The 19076-nt window shown below is 39.8% G+C and overlaps 4 protein-coding genes and 1 non-coding gene across 6 annotated transcripts in view; 4 read left to right on the forward strand and 1 right to left on the reverse strand.

Annotated features, from left to right (window-relative positions):
- The window catches only part of LOC104966470 (low-density lipoprotein receptor-related protein 1B-like), a 1038955-nt gene that overhangs the window by 195397 nt on the left and 824482 nt on the right, over nucleotides 1-19076 (forward strand). The window lies entirely within an intron of this gene.
- Nucleotides 533-5580, forward strand: nkrf (NFKB repressing factor). The gene is made up of 3 exons (XM_010794943.1): nucleotides 533-896; nucleotides 1228-1352; nucleotides 2118-5580. The coding sequence occupies exons 2-3, from the start codon at nucleotides 1250-1252 to the stop codon at nucleotides 4367-4369; spliced, it is 2355 nt and encodes a 784-aa protein (XP_010793245.1). The 5' UTR covers nucleotides 533-896; nucleotides 1228-1249; the 3' UTR covers nucleotides 4370-5580.
- ube2a (ubiquitin-conjugating enzyme E2A (RAD6 homolog)) lies at nucleotides 5061-9641 on the reverse strand. Its single transcript, XM_010794942.1, has 6 exons — nucleotides 9431-9641; nucleotides 7780-7860; nucleotides 7562-7587; nucleotides 7087-7176; nucleotides 6890-6978; nucleotides 5061-6051 (listed from the first exon to the last, which is right to left on the reverse strand). The coding sequence occupies exons 1-6, from the start codon at nucleotides 9472-9474 to the stop codon at nucleotides 5923-5925; spliced, it is 459 nt and encodes a 152-aa protein (XP_010793244.1). The 5' UTR covers nucleotides 9475-9641; the 3' UTR covers nucleotides 5061-5922.
- Nucleotides 10879-10951, forward strand: trnae-uuc (transfer RNA glutamic acid (anticodon UUC)). The gene has a single exon. It is a non-coding gene; the product is annotated as a tRNA-Glu (tRNA).
- Nucleotides 11191-19076, forward strand: part of elf1 (E74-like ETS transcription factor 1) — a 39154-nt gene continuing 31268 nt past the window's right edge. For both annotated transcript variants that reach the window (XM_010794936.1, XM_010794941.1), the window contains exon 1: nucleotides 11191-11995. The gene's annotated coding sequence lies outside the window, so the exon portion shown is untranslated. The remainder of the gene's footprint in view (nucleotides 11996-19076) is intronic.

Raw genomic sequence — 19076 nt, forward strand, 5'->3', positions numbered from 1 at the left:
AAAACAAAGAAGAATGGAACAGGCTAACAAGTGTGCCACTCTCTCTAACGGTTTCAACATAAACTGTACCGAAAATAAATACCTCACGATGTCCACCTAATTATGAACTTGCTTTACTTTCACGGAACACATTTTTGGTGATAACAAATGCAACAAAGTAACATATTTACCAACACATTTTCTACGCCACTACATACTTACATTTAAATGTGTGCTGTGCTGCGTCGGTTCAGCCATTCTCCGCAAGGGTTTTTGAAATTGGTCCGTGCGCAAAGCATTGTGGGGATTTGAAGGACGCGAAGTCTACCCATGTGCAGCCTCGAAATTACCCCCAAACCAAGGACATGGCCTCGGTGGAATTCCAAGTATGCTGGAGATTGGAACAGTCCTTCGGCGGCACTCGATGACGTAGTATCCTTGAAGTATTGGCTTGGAAGCCAGTTTCCTCGCGATTGAGAAACGGCCAGTGAGTGATAGCGGTCCGGCCGCAAAGCATTCTGGGTCATTTCGTCGTAACAGACGCCATGATTTTCAACTGTAGCTGGAGCAGAAAATGGAGGCTTTCTGCTAGTTAGCGCAAGTTGAATGGGTATCTGTATCTCTTAGCAGGGTTCAGTGCAGCATTTCAAACCACCCCTTTCGGATATAGCACTTGAAAGATACAAGGTTACATGACGAGCTGAACGGGCTGAACCTGATATAAAACTAGTTATATGAGCTGCAGTGGTGCTAGGTTAGCAGCTAGGTAGCAGCTACCCGCGGGTTGCCAACGTTATCTAGCTAGCTATAAAGAGCTAGCACGATAATAATAACCGGCTGATCATAAAAATACATTCGCTGTCACATACTCAGCGTGAAGACAGAGATATAAATCGGACCAAAGGCTACACCTTGAGGTATGGATATGACACAGCTTACTAGTTGCACATATACATGTTGATACATGTTCTTTAAACGTATTTGCTTGTAAAAGGTGGACTGTCGGCCTACTGCGTCACTCTTTCTGTGCCTTGTTTTGCTATGAAATTCAGCCATTATACACCTCTCCTTTAACATCTTATGCTATGTTTTTAGTTGTGCAATATAAACTTTAGTCTAGGCACATATTTTGTGTTTCAGTCACCTGATGCTGCTGGCGTTAGGTCAGACAGATTGTAGCTCTGTATGCCATGTTGTGTTTGTTTATTCCATTCATTCATAAAATATCTCACTCGGCCTCAATAACAGGTATGGCCTGGATCTGATTTGGATGGTGCTGGTGATGGCAGAGGGCACCTACACTGGCGAAATGCCCTCCTTTGACTCAAGTCCTAGTTCTGAAGCAAAAAAGAGACCTACTTCTTCTGATGGCAGTGAGTGTACATTTTGGTTGTGTAGTCTCAAAGTTGTTGTTTTCAAAAGTTTCCATTGCCATGATGTTATCTACTATCTTCTATGTGTTTCTCTGTTACAGCTTTATATCAAAACATGCCATTCTATATATTTTATTTCCTACTTTATAGATTAAGTGCAAAATTACACTTTTATCACCTCACATAGTTAATAATCTTAAACGATGAGGTAATAGCTAAAGTTATGTTTATAAATGTCTTTCATATGCGTATTATTTTGCACTGTGAATGTTTTTGATATTAAACTTTGTTATATCACACTTTTTAGATTACAATAGTAGACTACACTATTCTACAATTTTTTCGTATAATAAAACTAAATATAAAAACGGTATATCCTGACTTTAAAACATGTACCTCTACATCCTCTGTTTTGTCGAGGTGGTTGATGAGACATCTCTAAGCATTTCTATCAATCCCTTTTTTTACAGTCTGCTGTGCCTACTTTAGACATATCACAACAAACTGTTAAATGAAATGAATTAAATCCCACATACTAACTAGTTTAATGGGACTTTCACATATCAAATCATCCATTTTGTGTTTATTTTGATGATAATTTATAAATTCAAGCAGAGCCAATCAATTCAGTTACATTTTTTACCGATGTACATCTAAATATTTGTATCGGTATTGGCACTACAAAAGTCGCATTTGTCCACCCCTACATTCCACTCAAGTAAGACATCCTTATTCTAAAAATGTACCTGTGTGATGTTATTGCAGGAGACGAGCCCATGAGGAAAATGCCTGTGACAAAATTTGGTTCCCGACCTCGATTTGAGCCTGTACAGTTTGTCAGTGGTGGAAGCAGCGGAGGCAATGGCGCTGATGAGAAGGAGAATGATAAGGATCGCAGGAGGAGTGAGTCACACGGTTCCAGATCGTGGGACTCTGAACACTCATCATACAGCGGCAGAGCTCAGGGCTCATCCTCCCTGAGGCCTGCTTTTGACCGAGTGCCACCGCACAGTTCTGACTCTTGGGGTTCCCAAAGAGATAAAGACAGAGAGATTTGTTCAGGTAGCACGAGCGAGTTGGGGTATGGAGGACATGGGTCCACTTCAAACTTCATGGCAAAAACACAGCATGAGTACTCAGCCAAGTACGAAGCCCACTCTTCTCAAACTGCAGATGCCTATTCTCAGCCCCACAGATACAATGGATACGGGGGAGGAAGCAGATCAGCAGGCTGGGACTCAGGACGTCAGGGTTTGGGGTTCAGTCATCAGGACCGGCCGTCATCAAGCAGGCCATTCAGCCGAGTGTACAACAGCCCGGGCAGGAGCAGTCCTACCACTTCTCATTCGGGCTCTTCATCGCAGCCTATTTCTATTTCAATATCTCAATCTTGTCTAGATGAAAAGCAAAGGCTGGTTTCCAATGTAGCGTTTGCATTGGCTGTTGCTTTGAAGGATCCTTTGGCTATGACTGGAACTGAGTCGCCAAACTATAATTTCATGTTGAGCCGCAGCATTCAGGCCTGCAAGACTAATCCTGAGTATATTTATGTCAACCTGAAGGACATTCCTCAGGCAGACCTACCGAAGAACAGGAAAGTACCAACAGACGGTTACGCCTGTGAACTGAGATGTCAGGGTGTGTATCTTGCGACCGGATACTCTGGAAGTAAAAATGGAGCAAGGGACCGGGCCTCTGAGGCGGCTGTAAAACTCTTCCTGAAAACAGTCGAGGTTCGTGTGGTGCAGCGCAAATACAGGCACTCAGTAGTCAGTGACATAGTTGTGTGCCAGATGCACGCTCCAACCCCAGGGTTTTTACCTGCACTTCGAAACCCAGAGGATAAACCGACCCCGAGCTCCAAGGGCCAATACGAGCCTGACAAGCGGAAGCACTGGTCAGAGTTTGTGGTTATTGACAATGCTCACGACGCCATCTGCATACTCAACAATTCTGCAGCTTTTAATCGCATGAAGGTAGACTATCAGTTTGACATGCTCCCTAACAACATTGCTTGGCAGTGCAGTGTTTTCCTGCAGGGGGAGTTGGTGGCGCAGGCTACAGGTACCAAAAAGAGCTCAAAGCATTCAGCAGCTGAAGACGCAGTGAGGAAACTTCGCATGAACCAGGCACAGAGAGAGCAGCAGCAGCAACAACAGCAACAACAGCAACAACCACCCCAATTCTCAAGAGGAAATAATCAATCAGATTGTGGTGGGCGCTTTGGGACACAAGTTGGCAAAAAGAAGCATCTCAGCGAGTTGGTCATCCTGGAAAACTCTGACAATGCTATCTGTATCATTAATGACACAGCTCAGTTCAACAAGGTGACCGCTGATTACAAATTCACAGCTCTGCCTGATCATCGCTGGAGGTGTGAAGTTTACCTGGAGGCACAGTTTGTAGCTGCAGGAATTGGACCCAAGAAAATAGTTAAGCACATTGCAGCAAAGGAGGCCTTGGCCACCTTGAGGCAGACGCAGGCTGTGGTCAAATCCAACCTAAGAAAAGAGGGTCACAACGACGCCATATCCCGATCCCAGATCCTGGCTCGCTCTGGAGAGGAGGCCACGCGGCAGGAGATTAAGGAAGACAACATAGGAAACCAGCTGCTCCGCAAGATGGGCTGGAAAGGAGGTGGGCTGGGTCGAGACGGGGAGGGCATCGCAGAACCAATCAAAGTAAAGGAACAGTTCTCCAGAGAAGGTTTGGGCTTGGACACGGACAAAACAGGAAATCAACTAAGCAAGCGTGACATTGAGGGTATCATTCGTAATTATGCCAGTTCAGACCGACAGGACGATCTCCGCTTCTCCACTGATATCAACAACGATGAGCGAAAGCAGATCCACCAGATATCTCAGAAATACGGCCTACGGAGCAAGTCGTATGGACAGGGATGGCAGCGGTTCCTTATCGTCAGTCGCAAAGTGCACAAAGACCAGCTGATTGGTCAGCTTTTACAGGAGGGACAGGTGGGACGATATGAGCTCGTGAAACCTCAGGCCTCTCACTGATTTGCATGTTTGGCAAAATTAAATAAAAATCATCAGACATCTGATTGGACTTCAGTACATATCACTCTTGTTTGTGACAAACGTACATGCGTAAATAAAAGAGAGGCCTTCAGGGATCACTCGTTGTTTCTGCATCTCTTTGCCATGAACTGTACTTTAGCAGGAGCTCTAGGATTGAGAATAAGTCATTTGTCTTTTTTTTCTCCTGCCATTCCAGGTATTTTTGTTTTCACTTTTGCACAACGAGCTCATATTCAGTTCTCTGTGGCTTCATGTTATGCAGACGGTCTGGATATTTCATGAAGTTAAAAAGGACGTTTTTTTCACCAAATTCTACTTTTTGCTTCATGGCATTTTAAGGAACCTGGCAAAAATAATGCGTCATTTTACTTTTTTAATATTGTTGACTCATTATCGTCATCAAACTGTAGCTAAGAATCAGTCTCACTGTGGTGATACATCTCAATCTCTACCAGCAATGTCAGTCATTCTACAAATATTAACTGCATCCATAATCAGAAAATCCTCACATGGAAATTGTGATCTTTGTTCAATGTCAGATGTGTTGGTTTATGTGAGTACAGTCAACCTGTCTGCTTGTTTTCACAGCTGTAATGACTAAATAAATTAAAACTGATAACTATAAGATGGATATTTTTGTACTGTGAGTAAATAATGCAACAAAAGCAACTGATGTATATTTATTTTATTTACAAGAAAATGTACAGGTTGTTAAATGGGTTACCAGTGCAAAGTCTTATAATCAGGACACAATCCTGTTTAAACAGTATCATCAGCTTATTACGTCAGCTGATATGTAAGATTGTAAAATAGCATAGAAATGTTCTCACTCACTAAATGTCAGCATCATGAAACTCTGTGCAGGAAACAAAGTTAAGTTCCCAGCAAGGGAACTAAATGTCTTGTTTCGGTGTTGAAGAGGGACATATATATTCAACAATATCTAGAACTTTCTTAAAATCTAAAAGGCATGGCCTTACAAGAAAAGTTGAGTGAAAAAGACCCTCAAGGCATCTGTTGAGTTGTTAGAGGGATGGATGTCCATGCCAGTTTGTTTTATCCCTCTGAAAGGATTTTACAAAAAAAAGAAAAGGAGTGAGGCCACTGAAACGGAAGAAAAAACACCCCTGAACGGCTTTTTTTGTAAATATGAACTGTCGGTATCTACACAGCAAACCACACAGCAAGCACATCTAATTAACAGTCACTGTGTCATCCAACCAGTTTACTTCATGTGTAAATAAACAGGTAGAAAAGTGACAACTGAGAGATTGCCTTTTTTTGGAAAGAAAATAGTTGGGGCATGTAGCAAGTAACCCAGATATAACAAGGTACATTAACTTTTAACAAACGTATGCTATTGGCCAACAATAGCAATCGGCAGGAGTGAATGCCACAACACAACAGCATACAAACTTAGCGACAGTTATGGGACAAATATACTGAGAAGGATTTTAAGATGTGTCATTTTATTTCTGTGAGATTTCTTGATCCGGGGCCGGACTCAGTTCAAGCACGAACAGTAACGGGGGTCAACAGTCACGCCAACTCTGTTCAACAATAGCAGAAACTCTCTTCTCGTACTCCCGCTTGTTTTCCTGGTACAGCTGGGCTGCTTGGCTGTTGGCTGGACTGTTTGGGTTTGGCTCATCCAGTAAAGACTTGAAATATACAACAACAAATATCAGAAGGTTAGGTTTCAAATGACTTGTACTTGTTTACAACAATAATAATATAGAAAATATTTCCGATTGTCAATAGAATTATCACAATCTGCATGAGAACAAAATAAATTAATCTCCATAAAGCTGTGGCAACCTGCTGCCTGTTAATAACTACAATTTATTTTAAATAAACTAGAATATACCAAAAGCATATTTTTATTCACATCCTAGTTTTAACAATAGATGTTGACTGAGTTTGGTGAGATCAATATCAGTTTACCTCTCGGCACCGAAACCAGTACCAATATCTGTCTTTTTTTACTTATTTAAAGATAACATCATGTTTCTAGTGGGCATTTAGACAATGAACTAAGAGTTTTAGAAGTATTTAATTCATATAAATACAATTTAAGAGCAGCCGATACAGAAATACTTCTTGTAATTTGTGGGCACACCAATAACATTTTTAATTTGAACTTTAAAGTAGTATCGCATAGATACTTTGATATAATTTTCCTATGGCAAATCAGGTTTTCTGGTCTAGCCACACTGATTTTCTTGCAGTGTTACTGTTTGACTATAGATAGAATCGGAGGGATGAAACCCTCTTTAATGGTCACACACAGTGAACTGTGTTCTCTGCTTTTAACCCATCCTAGTACCAGGAGTCTAGTACTAGGAGCAGTGGGCAGCTATTGCACAGCGCCCGGGGAAGAGGGATGTCCGGTGCCTCGCTCACTATGTGTTTACTATTGGTTGGCTGATGACTCCATATAGTTTTCTCTTTATATTGCGCAAAATCAAAAAAGTCTGCCATAAAAGAAGGTTAGATTACCTGTATTGAAGTTAAGATTGAAGAGACATCGTACGTTGGACTCCAACGATTCTGGAGTATATCTAAGCATATGCTGCCATCTGCATATACTGCAAACGAGAATGCAGAATTTAAAGCTTTTCAGGGTTCAATCAAAGATAAATATAACAAATGTAATTGCTGCGATTGAAATTTATTGTAAAATACAAGGTACATACCATTTGGATGAAACATTTTGGAGACAAATCGCACTGTTGGAGGTTTATTTGGATATTCCTCTGTGAATTCAATGGTAAGTTTGAAGGTTCCTGCAAGTGAAACAAATAATGGCATTTTATGATTTGAGATAAAAATAGTGCATTACAGTTATAAAGTCAAAAAGAATGTTTCATGCATGTATCAACTTGACAGAATCTGGTTGTTTTAGTGAGGTTGACATAACACTCCAAAGCAGGATTATGTCACTTTACTAACTCAGCTTCCAAAGTTACTGATCAGAAACTGATTATAAAAAAAGGCCAACTAATTTAAAACTGTTACTTAATTAGTTAATAGACGATATGACTACTATCTAAATTTTACATAGCCATTGTTATTGTGAATTATTTTAGCCATTTTAATCGTGTAGCAACAATTTGATATCAGCAGCCCTTGTTTTTAAATTAAGTATATTGTGCTTTAAGGAGGACTTACCATCTTCAAAGGGTGTTCCCTCCGGTCTAAAAATAGAGGAAAAACCACATGGGGACATAAACAACAATGATATTACATTTATTTGATTTCCCAAAACCGGCATCGACTACTTCTAGAAGTTGTCCATGCCTGTTTTTTACTACTAGTTTGTAAAAACAACTGATAAATGTCTTTCAAATGTATTATTGTTATTATATTGACAAATCCTCTTCACTTACCCAAAAATGACAGCGTTCCACACCATGATATTGTTTTCTGATGGGGCCCCACTAACTCCAGCTGGAGGATCTTCTTGCAGCCTAACAAATAAAAGCACAGTGGCATCTCAAATTACAGGTGACATTATACAGAGTATTACACGTAATTACAAGTCAAGGTTTTACTACTAGAATAACAGCGTAAAGCCTGATGGTGGTCAATTGGGCAAGTCCTTTTTAATATTCAAAAATAGGAGTGAAGACTAATGTAAGAATCAGCAGGCACGCTATGTTAAATATAAAAGCCGGAATACAAGCTCTAAGTTGTATTGTAAACCTAGGTGGGCAATATTCTGCTGAAGGAGGGCTTAGTTTGCAGATTTCCCAATGGCTAACAGTCCACCAGGATTTACATTAACACAAGAAACATGATGCTATAAATATGCTTTTTATTCATCTGGAATGTTTTTTTTTTTAATGTGATAACATCAATCTCACTGTGGTAATATTGTAAAGTGATAAAATAATGTTGTATTTAATGTACTGCCCTACCTGAGCAAAATGAACAATGCCTTAAGAGATTGGCTGTTCCTTTTCGATGCCCCACTATAAGTCACTTCAAAACACTTGTTCTTGATACCATAGCTTTATATAGCCTTATTTTGGTTTTCACTCATCCATTCACTTTGTCTATTTGTTTCCATGCATCTTATGATACATTCATATGTGTTATTTGCCTGATCATACTTTATGAGCTATGATAATACTGTATCTTCTTCTCCCATGTTTACATTGCTTTGTTCTGTTTTAAGTATGTACAGCACTTTTCTTTTTACCTTAATTACCTAAAAAGAAATGTGCTATGAAACTTAAGTTATTTACTTTGACCTGATTGGCCATTAGTCATGTTGTGAAAAATAGTAAGGATACTGTAGTGATTGATTTAGCCATACTGGATTAAGTCTTGGACCCTGACACCACCAGTATTGTTTCATTTCGTTGGAACATGCTGTGGAGATCAGGGATAATAAACCATGTGCCATGATCATAGCGGACTGTGCTGGGTGTCTGCGGGTTTTTTAGTGAATGCATGGCAGATGGTTGCTGATCCTGAGGCTTAGATAGTGATCTATCAGGGCCCAGGAATAGGAGCTCCCCTTGATCAGTGTGTGTGTGTGTGTGTTTGCACACTGAATCCACCCAAACGTGAAGGGCCATCTGGTCAATGACTCTAACTGTATCCTAAATATTCAGTTACAAATACATCCAAAGGAGACATTTTAAATGAACGGAGCCATTGACAGTTTCTGTAAAGGCTCCAGGAGAAGTGAATATGTTACCATTTTTAAAAATCGCATAGTACGAAATGTTTATCTACGAGAACAAGCAATGACCATAAATTACACAACGTTACTACTCCTGGGTGCCTTGCCAACGATGGCTACCAGTAACGTTTACAATTGTCGTAACCTTTGAATATAATGCCAGTCAACTTGTTAACACTACCTAAAATAAGCAACAGATAACCTATTCGAAGACGCGGTTATAATCCGCCGGTGTTTGTGTTTTTATTTATATGTTTAAGTTTCAGAATGTCGATCACGCTAACGCGAACAAGCTAGCCTAAGTCAGCTAATGTTAGCTTAAGCTAGTGTCTGTTTTTTCCGCTTACCGTTTAAAATCTCTCATTAAACGTCGTCTTGCTGGAGTTGACATCCTGTTTACACGGAAACCTAAATCCTTGGCATAAAATTGAGCGGCTCAAATGTGGGGAAATGTTATTTTTTTTAATCGGTGTATTATTTTAACTCCTAGCTCGCTAGCCAACGAAAGCTAGTTTGTCAAATATTTGGCTGCCTCTGCTAGTCTAAGGGCGCTACCACCGACACTAGAAAGGGGACATTCACATTCACTGGCACTACATTGAAGAGTCCTACATCCACATAAACAAAGACAACATCATCACTTAACCTGATATTTTGCCACTTTGTATTTCTCCTTTCATGAATCCATTTTTGCCTGTTTAAATATAACTACAGTTTATTTAATTTGTTTAGAGAACCCCGTCTCTTCACTTGTACAATTCCACAGCAAATTACGTCATATGTTTAGCACCCATATTTAGTTTGTTGGGAAGACAGAAAAGATGTGTATGATTTACGGGTTTCTCATTCCATTTCTACGTATTTTAATTATTTGCTTCCCAATTCATGGATATACTGAATCCATATACAAATTTCTACTAAAAGTATAACTAGTGACTGATGCTTACACAAGGTATTTAAGGCTAACACCCTGTATTCAATGTACAGTACCGGTGAAAGACCACTAGAGGGTACCTATTCCCTAGTGTAGTGAAAAAAAAACATTCATCAGTTGAAGTCTCTTTTAAATGTGGGTAAAGGGCCTTATCCTATCTTTGACATAAGGTGATTGTCCTATATTGTGTTAGTAGTCCCAGTAAGGCATACGATTGGGCTGTTTTAACCTTGTCTACAAAATGTCAAGCCTTAAACAAATATATATTTTATCCTGCGGCCAGTTCAGCACAACATCATGCAAGTCGTGCTTCAACAGAGTCCCTGCTTCAAAATTGTAGTAGCTATTGAATATTTTGAATGAGCAATGTTTGTCATTATTGCATTATGTGGTACAAACATGCACATTTTCTAATTTCCTGCAAGAAAAAACTCCATTAAAATCATTGTTGCTAATTATTGTCATATCAAAGTCTCTGAAAGAAAATCCCCCTAGTATTTAATACAGAGTATACAGACACATATTATTTCCTCCATAAAAACAGTGGATTCATTTAAAGAAACTGGCATCTAAGGGGTTAGAATAATAAAAAAAAATGGATAAGGTACTTCGTAGTAATGATCAAGATTGGACTTGGTTTTAACGTTAAATGGGAAAATAATATTACTGATTTGTATTGCAGTATTGTGACGCAGACACATTTGTCCTCTAAAGATATTGAACAGCTTCCTTTAAGCGATGTGCAATGTAAAGTTGTAAACTAACTCGTGTTGTGCTTATCATTATAAAAATACTATTTCTAATGACTCAAAGATAACGCTGATGGCTTTACATTGGCCGCTTTCAAGCTCTTGGCGTCCCTCCCATATGGTCTAGCGGTTAGGATTCCTGGTTTTCACCCAGGCGGGCCCGGGTTCGACTCCCGGTATGGGAACAGACCTTTTTTGCAAAATCTCAAATACTAATAGGTAATGTGTATTTGACCACTCAAACAAACAATGACTCTCCTTAAGCATCATATCATATTTCACATGTTGTTAGTCTAAAAGACTCACAATATGTTTAAGATCATTTGTTATTACAAAATGTGCTCATCATTTCCAGGGAACATACTAGACCACGCCCGTTGAGGAGTTTATCCTCAATTGCTCTCATCTCACAAGGGCTTGGACCTTCCCGGAAGATGCAGCCTATTACCACTTATATCTCTCCGTGCTAACACTTATCGTAGTCAACCAAAACACAACAACAACTTCGACTTTAACCCAACTTAAACACTATGCTAATAACCGAAATGTTTTATTTCGCAATTTAATTTGACTAAATGTTGTTTCTGTTGACAACATCGGTCGGTAAACAGCCACCTTTACCGCGTTAACTAAACATTAACATTTCGCCGAACCGTCGCTCGGATACCAGTTTGGTTAAAACTTAGTCAAAGTGCAAAATGAATTTGTTGACGGTGGATTTCACGTAAATAGCCTATAGCCAACCAATATCGATTGTGGATAAAACATTTATTGCTCACAATTTCTTTTTATAGCATTCCGCGGAGAACAAATAACTTTTTTTCATTACGTGTTTCAATCCACCATCTTCATTTGAAGTGTAATGCTCCAGTGTGAAACACCTAGTGAATCCTCTGGTCTTACTACTACTACTACCAGGCTACAGCCAAACTTTGGTACGGGGCCAATCATTTCCCAGGAAAATGTGACTGCTAGGAATTCCCCACACATCAGTCAGCCCCTGTCTGTCGGAGAAAACTGCAACCTTGTGCCGGGAAGCCCAGGAAAGCAGCAGCAGGAGGGTAAAGCTGACCGGTGACTGTGTGATGATGGAGCTGTAGCACCGTGTGTCTCCAACTCAACCGGGGATTATAATGTTTTTCTAACGACGCCGTGTTTTCATGAGGACAACCACTAACTGTCTGCATAAAGTCAGGGGAAATGCTGTGCTTATGAAAACTTCTACTAGGGTAAGTCCACCATCAAACATGTTTTATACTTATTAAGTGTTATTATACCATGTGGAGTTTATAGTTGTTATTTATATGTGACTTTCACTGGCTTTTGTAGAATATTATTGCAGTTTAAACATTTTATTGTACTATATCTACAGTAAGAAAGGAGTAAGAAAGTTATCAGACTACAAGAAGTTTGACTGGGCTCATATGATGTTAGTTCAGCCCCTAGGATAGATGACCTGCAGCATAGAACTCAATAGTTTGCTGCCCTTTGTGTCAGTCAGCCTGCATGTGACTGGACTGATGTATGTTTGTGTCTCTTTGTGTCTGTGTGCTGAACATCTTGACAATGATGTGCTTCATGTCCCTTTTGGTATTGACATTTCTACAGCTTCAACTTTAATAATCATCCAGTTGTGTGAAACAAGTTCAATTAAAAACAAACTGGTTATCTCTTTGTTTTGACATGTTTAAAGTGATCAGTATGAATATGTCAACTTGGAATCTTGGACATTTGAATGGCCTTTAAAATCTCACAAGTAATTCCAGATATTTCTCTATAGCAGCCTTTAAGTATCTGACTCCATCATGTGTCACTTATTCCATTGAAGAAGTCTCACTGAACATACTGACTGAAATAGGAGAGAATTAAGATACATTCTCATAGAGCTTCCTCGAAGTGCAAACCGCTGCTTTTCCAAATTTCAACAAATATATGTCTGCAATGCCTGACAATAGTGGGTTTTTTTCCACATTATAGTTGATCAACCCTATTTCTGTGGCAATCTAAATGTTTTCCAGATGTTTACATTTTTCAGTTAAGATGCTTCTATCATGGGACAGACAAACAAGCTCTCATTGGTCCACTGCCATTGCTCCCTTCAGAGCAGGCGGCCATGACGCAGAGGGAGGGGAAGAGTTACGAGCTCTTAGCCTGTCAGTCCCCACTAAAGACAGGACCAGCTGGACCCACCAACCCTCTCTCCCCTCCCCTACAATCCTCCTATGGTGGGAACGCTGGGCAGAGACTTGTAGATAATTGGAAACTTCAATCCACTGAAAGCAATTATCCACAGCAGGACTTTCCAAATATACTCCAGTGTGGAACTGCCATGTTTGCTTCAAGCATGTGCCCTGTGTTTCAGACACATCTTGCTATGCTTTAGCCCAAACATTTAGCTTCTCTTTTTCCTCCCTGTCAGCTCTGCTTTGATAGTTTTAATGCTGCATGTTTGTGCACACTGCAGACTGGGGTTGAGGCCAAAGCATTTCCTGGTAACCTTCTTATCCTGTGACAGTGATGTCACTATCAGCAGACATTAATGGAGAGCTGTCCTGTGCTGTTCTCAGTGACGAGCAGCTCCTCAGACATTAGACACTTCTTCTTCTTGCCCAAGATATACCCGCTTGCCTTAATGGGCTGCTAGATATTGATTTGGCTACGCAAAAAGAGTATCTGAGCTTTTATCCTATTGAGAATGCAGCACTCTGGTTTCACAAAAGCTTTCAGAGTGGCCTTGCAAGAGACAGGGAATCTTTCCCTAGAATGTGTGGTAATCTAAAAACAGTTTTACCTCCCTGCAACACTGTGAAGAGATACCGTAAATAAGTATTTAGGAGCTAATGTGACATTATCTAAACCAGAGATTTAATGTTCAGTGTCCACAAATGCAGCATAACTTGTACATGATACATGCTACTCTTGCAAGTTTAAAAAGAGTGTGAAACGCTTTCTAAGGCCACCATCTTTGTCTGATGATACTTTGTGTGACTCAGTGTAATTTGTCTGTGAAGAAATAACCACAAGATGGCAATGTTCATATGCTTTGACTAAACAAACAATCATATGAGATGGCTGACACCTCAAATGACTTGCAGAAATGCAGGAACCGACTTGTGAAAAGAGAAATAAAACTGTTGTACTTCTCTTTTTGTCATGTAGAAAAAAAATACCTCAGGTTTTGGCTGTTTTCTTTTTAGGGTGTGCAGAGGAACTGCCGCTTGCAAAGTTCCTTAATAGTACGCATGTCGTTTCACCACCGCAGGCTTTTGTCACCTGAATATCACCTTGGACATGTTTGATACGCAGCAGCAGTAAACCATGGCCGCTTGACCTGACGTCAGAGAGTAAGGAGAGCCGAGGGAAATTCCACCTGTAACCTCATTCTGCTCTCATGCCGCCTATCTCACCAGCATGTGACTTTGGAGGAGTCATCCTGCCTCATTTTCTCCATGAATATGCGCTTTGTCATGATGTAATGCAGGGCTAAGGAAAATCTATTTTTAGCATGTCAGGGGACAACTTGCCTTTGTGTTTGTTGTCGTATAAGTTTTAGTTTTGTAAAATAAGCTGGACACGCAAGGTGGAAAATACACTCATCTAATTTCTGTCTAAAAAGCTAGTTACAATACATTTTTGCTTTAAACAAACAGACATTACATTGTGTTATTTTCATTTAACAGAACTGAAATCCTACAGACCAAAGAACACATTCAATATACATATTTATTTATTTATACTGAAGTGTAGGATGTATCAGTATAGTCCAACATGTCCACCCTAGCAGCATGTTGACATCATGAGATGAGGTAACCACATTACTTAGATATTTTTTTGGTGCCTGCAGAGGTTCAAGTAAGCACCCAGTGTAGTATAATATAATAATAGCTGTATCACTGATGTATGTGTAATTACATTAAGGAGTGATGGATTGGGTTTTAATGTTCTAGCTCACTGTAGTTTGACCAGACAAAGTAGCTCCTCACAAAAATAGAAACTGGCTTAGCGTGCATCTTCAGCGCATAATGGTATTTCACCCTGTCATTCTTCATGTCTGTTGGAGCTAATGAGGTAGCAGCGAGTGGTTCACGGAGGCCTTTCATGAGTCAGCTCAGCCAGTGGTGCTTCTATTCAAAGAGTGAGCTTTTCTGGAAAAAGTAAAAGGGCCATTCCTTATTTAACTTTCAACACATTCTTGAGTGGTGACGAGTAATTGAGTTTACAGAATAAGCATTGAGCTCATCACATCTGTTGTCTGTCTTCACCGTCAGTATATTTATTGGTTATTTTTTTTCCATTTGCGTTAATTTGAGAGTGACAGGCAGTCCTCAAGCTTGTTAAATTATTTAACTGCATGCAGCCAATGGGTATTATAATCTAGGCCCTGAGTGACAGAGCAATATGCTCTTAGGGCCTTGTGGCATTTTATTAATAATGAGCTTGAGATAAACTGCAGCTCTCAGGTTAAAAGCTGCTGGAGCAGGCAGGCTTTTGGGTCTGGGTTTGTTGGTGTGACACAGATGGACTTTTCAAAACCTCAGTGATTGTTTATGATCGTCTGTAGGAACAGCAGTTATGCGGTTCAGTGACGTGGCGTAGCAATGAATGCTTTCTGCCAGTATCTGACTGCAGGTAGCTGTTACAGCCCACAGAGGTGTGATGTGGATGATCTGGATTGTTGGCCTGCTCTCTCTTTTTAATAATTCATAAGTTTCAGTCTGAGTGTATGTGGATTCGGCAGCAGTAGACCTACTACAACAGCCATCCCCCATTTATCTTTGTAATGCCAGGCATAGCAACAAATAAATCAGAGGAGAACGGTTTTTTCTTTTTTGTATTTCAAGAATGAATTCAAAATGTTGAGAATACGTTGGAAGTACTAGTTTTGAAAACACTGTTGAGAATAACTCCAAATAATGAGAATTAACTACAGACTTTTGAGTCTAAAACTACAAAGTTTGACCTTTTGACAAACAAAATGTCCTCTTTTCTTTCTTCAACCACAATGTCTGGCACTAATACTCGCTGTAGCAACTGTTTGATGCATGTAACATACACAATTTAGGCCAACTTTATATTTTTTCAGACAATACATAGCTTCCATTCTGAAAAAATTCAACCTCAGGCTGAAATCTCTACTAAACATGCAGTGCAGTGTATTAAGAACAGGAGAGAAGGGGAACATATGTGTTGCTCTGTTTGGTGGAAATGTGTTGAAGCTATTTAGTGTTCAAGTTGTATTTTTGAAGAGAGTTATTAGATTATATCTCAATAATAGCTCTCTTAGAAGTCAGGTGTGTGCATGGTGTTAAACATTGAATAGTATCTGCTGAAGGCCTGTGGTCTGAGCATCTTTCTGCTCCGAGGTGCTACTGAATCACTCTCACTGACCAAACACAGCCCTTTGTTAGTTCTGTATGTCATACTGTAGTCCCACTCAGTCAGCAGCGTGAATCATCTCACATCCTGCTCAGCTCACGATGCTCAATGTCCAAGAATAATGAAGTTTTCAAAGCGCGATGAACTGTCAGCTTTTTAAAGAAACCAGATTGCTGCAACAACACATTCTGACCTCCACCAGCTGGCACGGTTTCTAAAAACCATAATAACTGTGATATTTGTATCTCTGTTACCTTCAGTGTTTCACCCCATTTCAAACCTGACAGAGGCTTTTTGGGTGTTTTCTGCAACAATAATTCTCTTCCTTCTGTGTCTCTTGTGGGGTGCCCTTCTGTCTTGTTAGCTTGCATCTCACATCCTCAGCCTGTATTTGAGCAGCTTCACCAGCCATCAGACGACCTCGAAGCTGCACAAATAATTCTGTATGTCCTCAAAAGGCTCCCATATCTCATCCTGTCAAGGATTGTTCTGGCATGTTTGTCAGGTTGTGCGAGTCCACAGCACTCCAAAATAACTGTACTGAGTGATCCGGATCTGCTGGGTGCAGTCTAGTGCTAGGACAGGCCTAGACACATGGTGCCGTATAAATCAAGTTCAAGAGCAAAAATATAAAATGCATTAATGAAGACTAATCATAATGTTCTCCAGTGCTCCAATTACTAAACTTTGACCCATAAAATAAGCATTTGGCTAATATAACATTTATTGTCACATATATTTTTGTAGATGAAGTACAATTAGATGTATATATATATATACATCGCAAAATAAATCAATAGTCAACATGCTCGCATAAAAACAAACCCTCAGGTATATTTGCTGTCGCAGGAATTAGTCTGCTTACCTACCTGCGTCCCCGGAGTCCTTCACGAGCTGCTAGCTTGACAGCTATGAGTGCTAAAATTTTGTATTGTTTACATCCATTATTATATGTTTATGTTCATATGACAATTTGTGGGGGAAAGGCTTTAGAGGTAGGCCTGTCAGTGTTGTCAACTTTCTTCCTATATTTAGACTATTGAAGCTAGTGCTGGTATAACTTTCATGGGAAAGGGGTTTGCAACACTGGGTGGGGTCTCTGGTATTTACTGGCAGGCCTTGACCGCACCAGCTTTGTGGTCCACAGGATGGCTGGGCTCTGCCCTTTTTAATAATGGTGACAAAGCACAACATGGGGCCATTTAGGCCTGGTTCTGGTGTGGTTTTCCTCTCTATGCAGATCTCGCACAAAAGAGTGCATATGTTTTCACTCTCAGGCTGCAAAAGTGTGTCTTTCAGTCTGCAGGGTCACATGGCTCTGCACTGATCACTCACCAAGGCTTTTTTGGTTTTGCTCGAGTTAATTCACCACCATTGTAAAAATAAAACAAGAACACATTGTACTTCTTTAAGACAGTCGTTTTGTGTTTTCACACTGTGGGCTGATTTTAATTAGATCCCCCTGATATGTCACGAAGCACCCCCCAATTTTAACATCTTCACTTTTATTGCTTTTCCCCCAGAGTATGGATGTGATTTGTTTTGCAAATGTGGGTTAGTTTGTGTTCAGTATTACAAAAAGATAATTGGAACGATTGTAAATTCTTCGGAGAGAATAATTGCAAACAGTTTTGCTGCGTTCACCAGAAATACACAATAACACATTATTCACATTCATGAGGCTTTGCAGTTTAGTCTAGATTTGAGGCCATGAGTTTTCCTCTCCAAACACTGTAAACCAAACGATGTGTTTCCTGTAAAAAGTTTATAAATGGATGTAAACACAGTTAAAGCCAATTTGTGAATTCAGCCTTCATGTGTACAAAATAGACAAAATGTGACATTCATTATACTGTACCCTTTCCAATATGCGTTTGGTGTGTTCCTCAACATAAAAACATTCGATCCAATAGATTCCAATCCTGGACAATGTCATTAAGGTTTCCCAGAATCTTCTTCCTAAGAGCAACATTTTGTTTCAGGAAAGGTTCTGAATACGGGCCGTGGGACTTGACTTGGGACTTGTTAATCTTGAATTGGGTTTTTGATTGCAAAGACTCAAGAAGACTGACTTGGTCCCACCTCTGGATTCTCCCACTGAATTGTTCAATGAAACATTTCCAGGACATGTATTGACATTTAGCTTAGTCACATTACTGTTTGTAATGTTTCCTCTAAATACAAACTACCAGCCATTTCAGAAGATCCTGGCACACAGAGGAATATCTGCGCTCTTCAGTATTCATTGAAGGAAAGCTATGATATGTTTGGATGCTGTGCTCGCTCATCTATTTGTTTGCTCCTCCTAAACAGACTTTCTGTTTGGAAATATATTTTCGACACAGCTGATTACCCACAATTAACAGATCACTGCACTGTAGCGAAAGTTTTCCTTTATTTTTGTGTGGAATAAGTTGAATCGGCACATCAGGATTTCAAAAGCGTAAACATTCAAAACTCAGTTCTGCAACTCTTGATCATATTCCTCAGCATATTGCACGCTTCCTTTGATAGCTTTTTTTTCTTTCATAGTAGATAAACTATGTGCACATAAAAAAAAAGATTTCCATCTCTGATTTCTAAGATCTGTAAGAAGTTCTTCAAACTGGTGTTTGTACAGAGATGTATATGATCTTCAAGGCTTACATAAAGGGAGTAACTCAGGAATGAAATGTGCTTGTGTACATGCATGTGTGTGCTTTTGAATGTTTACACAGTTGTCCTGGATTGTAGCAGAGCTTCAGTGCATTAGCCTTAAGAGTTTATTTCACAAGAAGTGAAAAAATGTCCTCCAAGACTTCGTGGACAGTATTTGCAAAGGCAGTGGTGATAAATGAAGCTTATTTGGAGTAACGTTTCCTCGTAGCAAGGCTATCAATTTGCTCTGAGGCAAACAGCTGCACTGTGAGCTGAACTACATTGAATGGAGGCCAG

The sequence above is a fragment of the Notothenia coriiceps genome, unplaced genomic scaffold (assembly GCF_000735185.1).
Source record: "Notothenia coriiceps isolate Sejong01 unplaced genomic scaffold, NC01 NC01_scaffold00037246, whole genome shotgun sequence".
Lineage (NCBI taxonomy): Eukaryota > Metazoa > Chordata > Actinopteri > Perciformes > Nototheniidae > Notothenia > Notothenia coriiceps.

Coding starts and splice junctions, on each gene's coding strand:
- ube2a (XM_010794942.1), bottom strand. CDS start 9,474: ATGTCAACTCCAGCAAGACGACGTTTAATGAGAGATTTTAAACG. Junction 7,861..9,430: donor TTAATGAGAGATTTTAAACG/GTAAGCGGAAAA, acceptor TTTATTTGTTAG/GCTGCAAGAAGATCCTCCAG. Junction 6,979..7,086: donor CAAAATGTTTCATCCAAATG/GTATGTACCTTG, acceptor TCTCGTTTGCAG/TATATGCAGATGGCAGCATA.
- nkrf (XM_010794943.1), top strand. CDS start 1,250: ATGGTGCTGGTGATGGCAGAGGGCACCTACACTGGCGAAATGCCCTCC. Junction 1,353..2,117: donor ACCTACTTCTTCTGATGGCA/GTGAGTGTACAT, acceptor ATGTTATTGCAG/GAGACGAGCCCATGAGGAAA.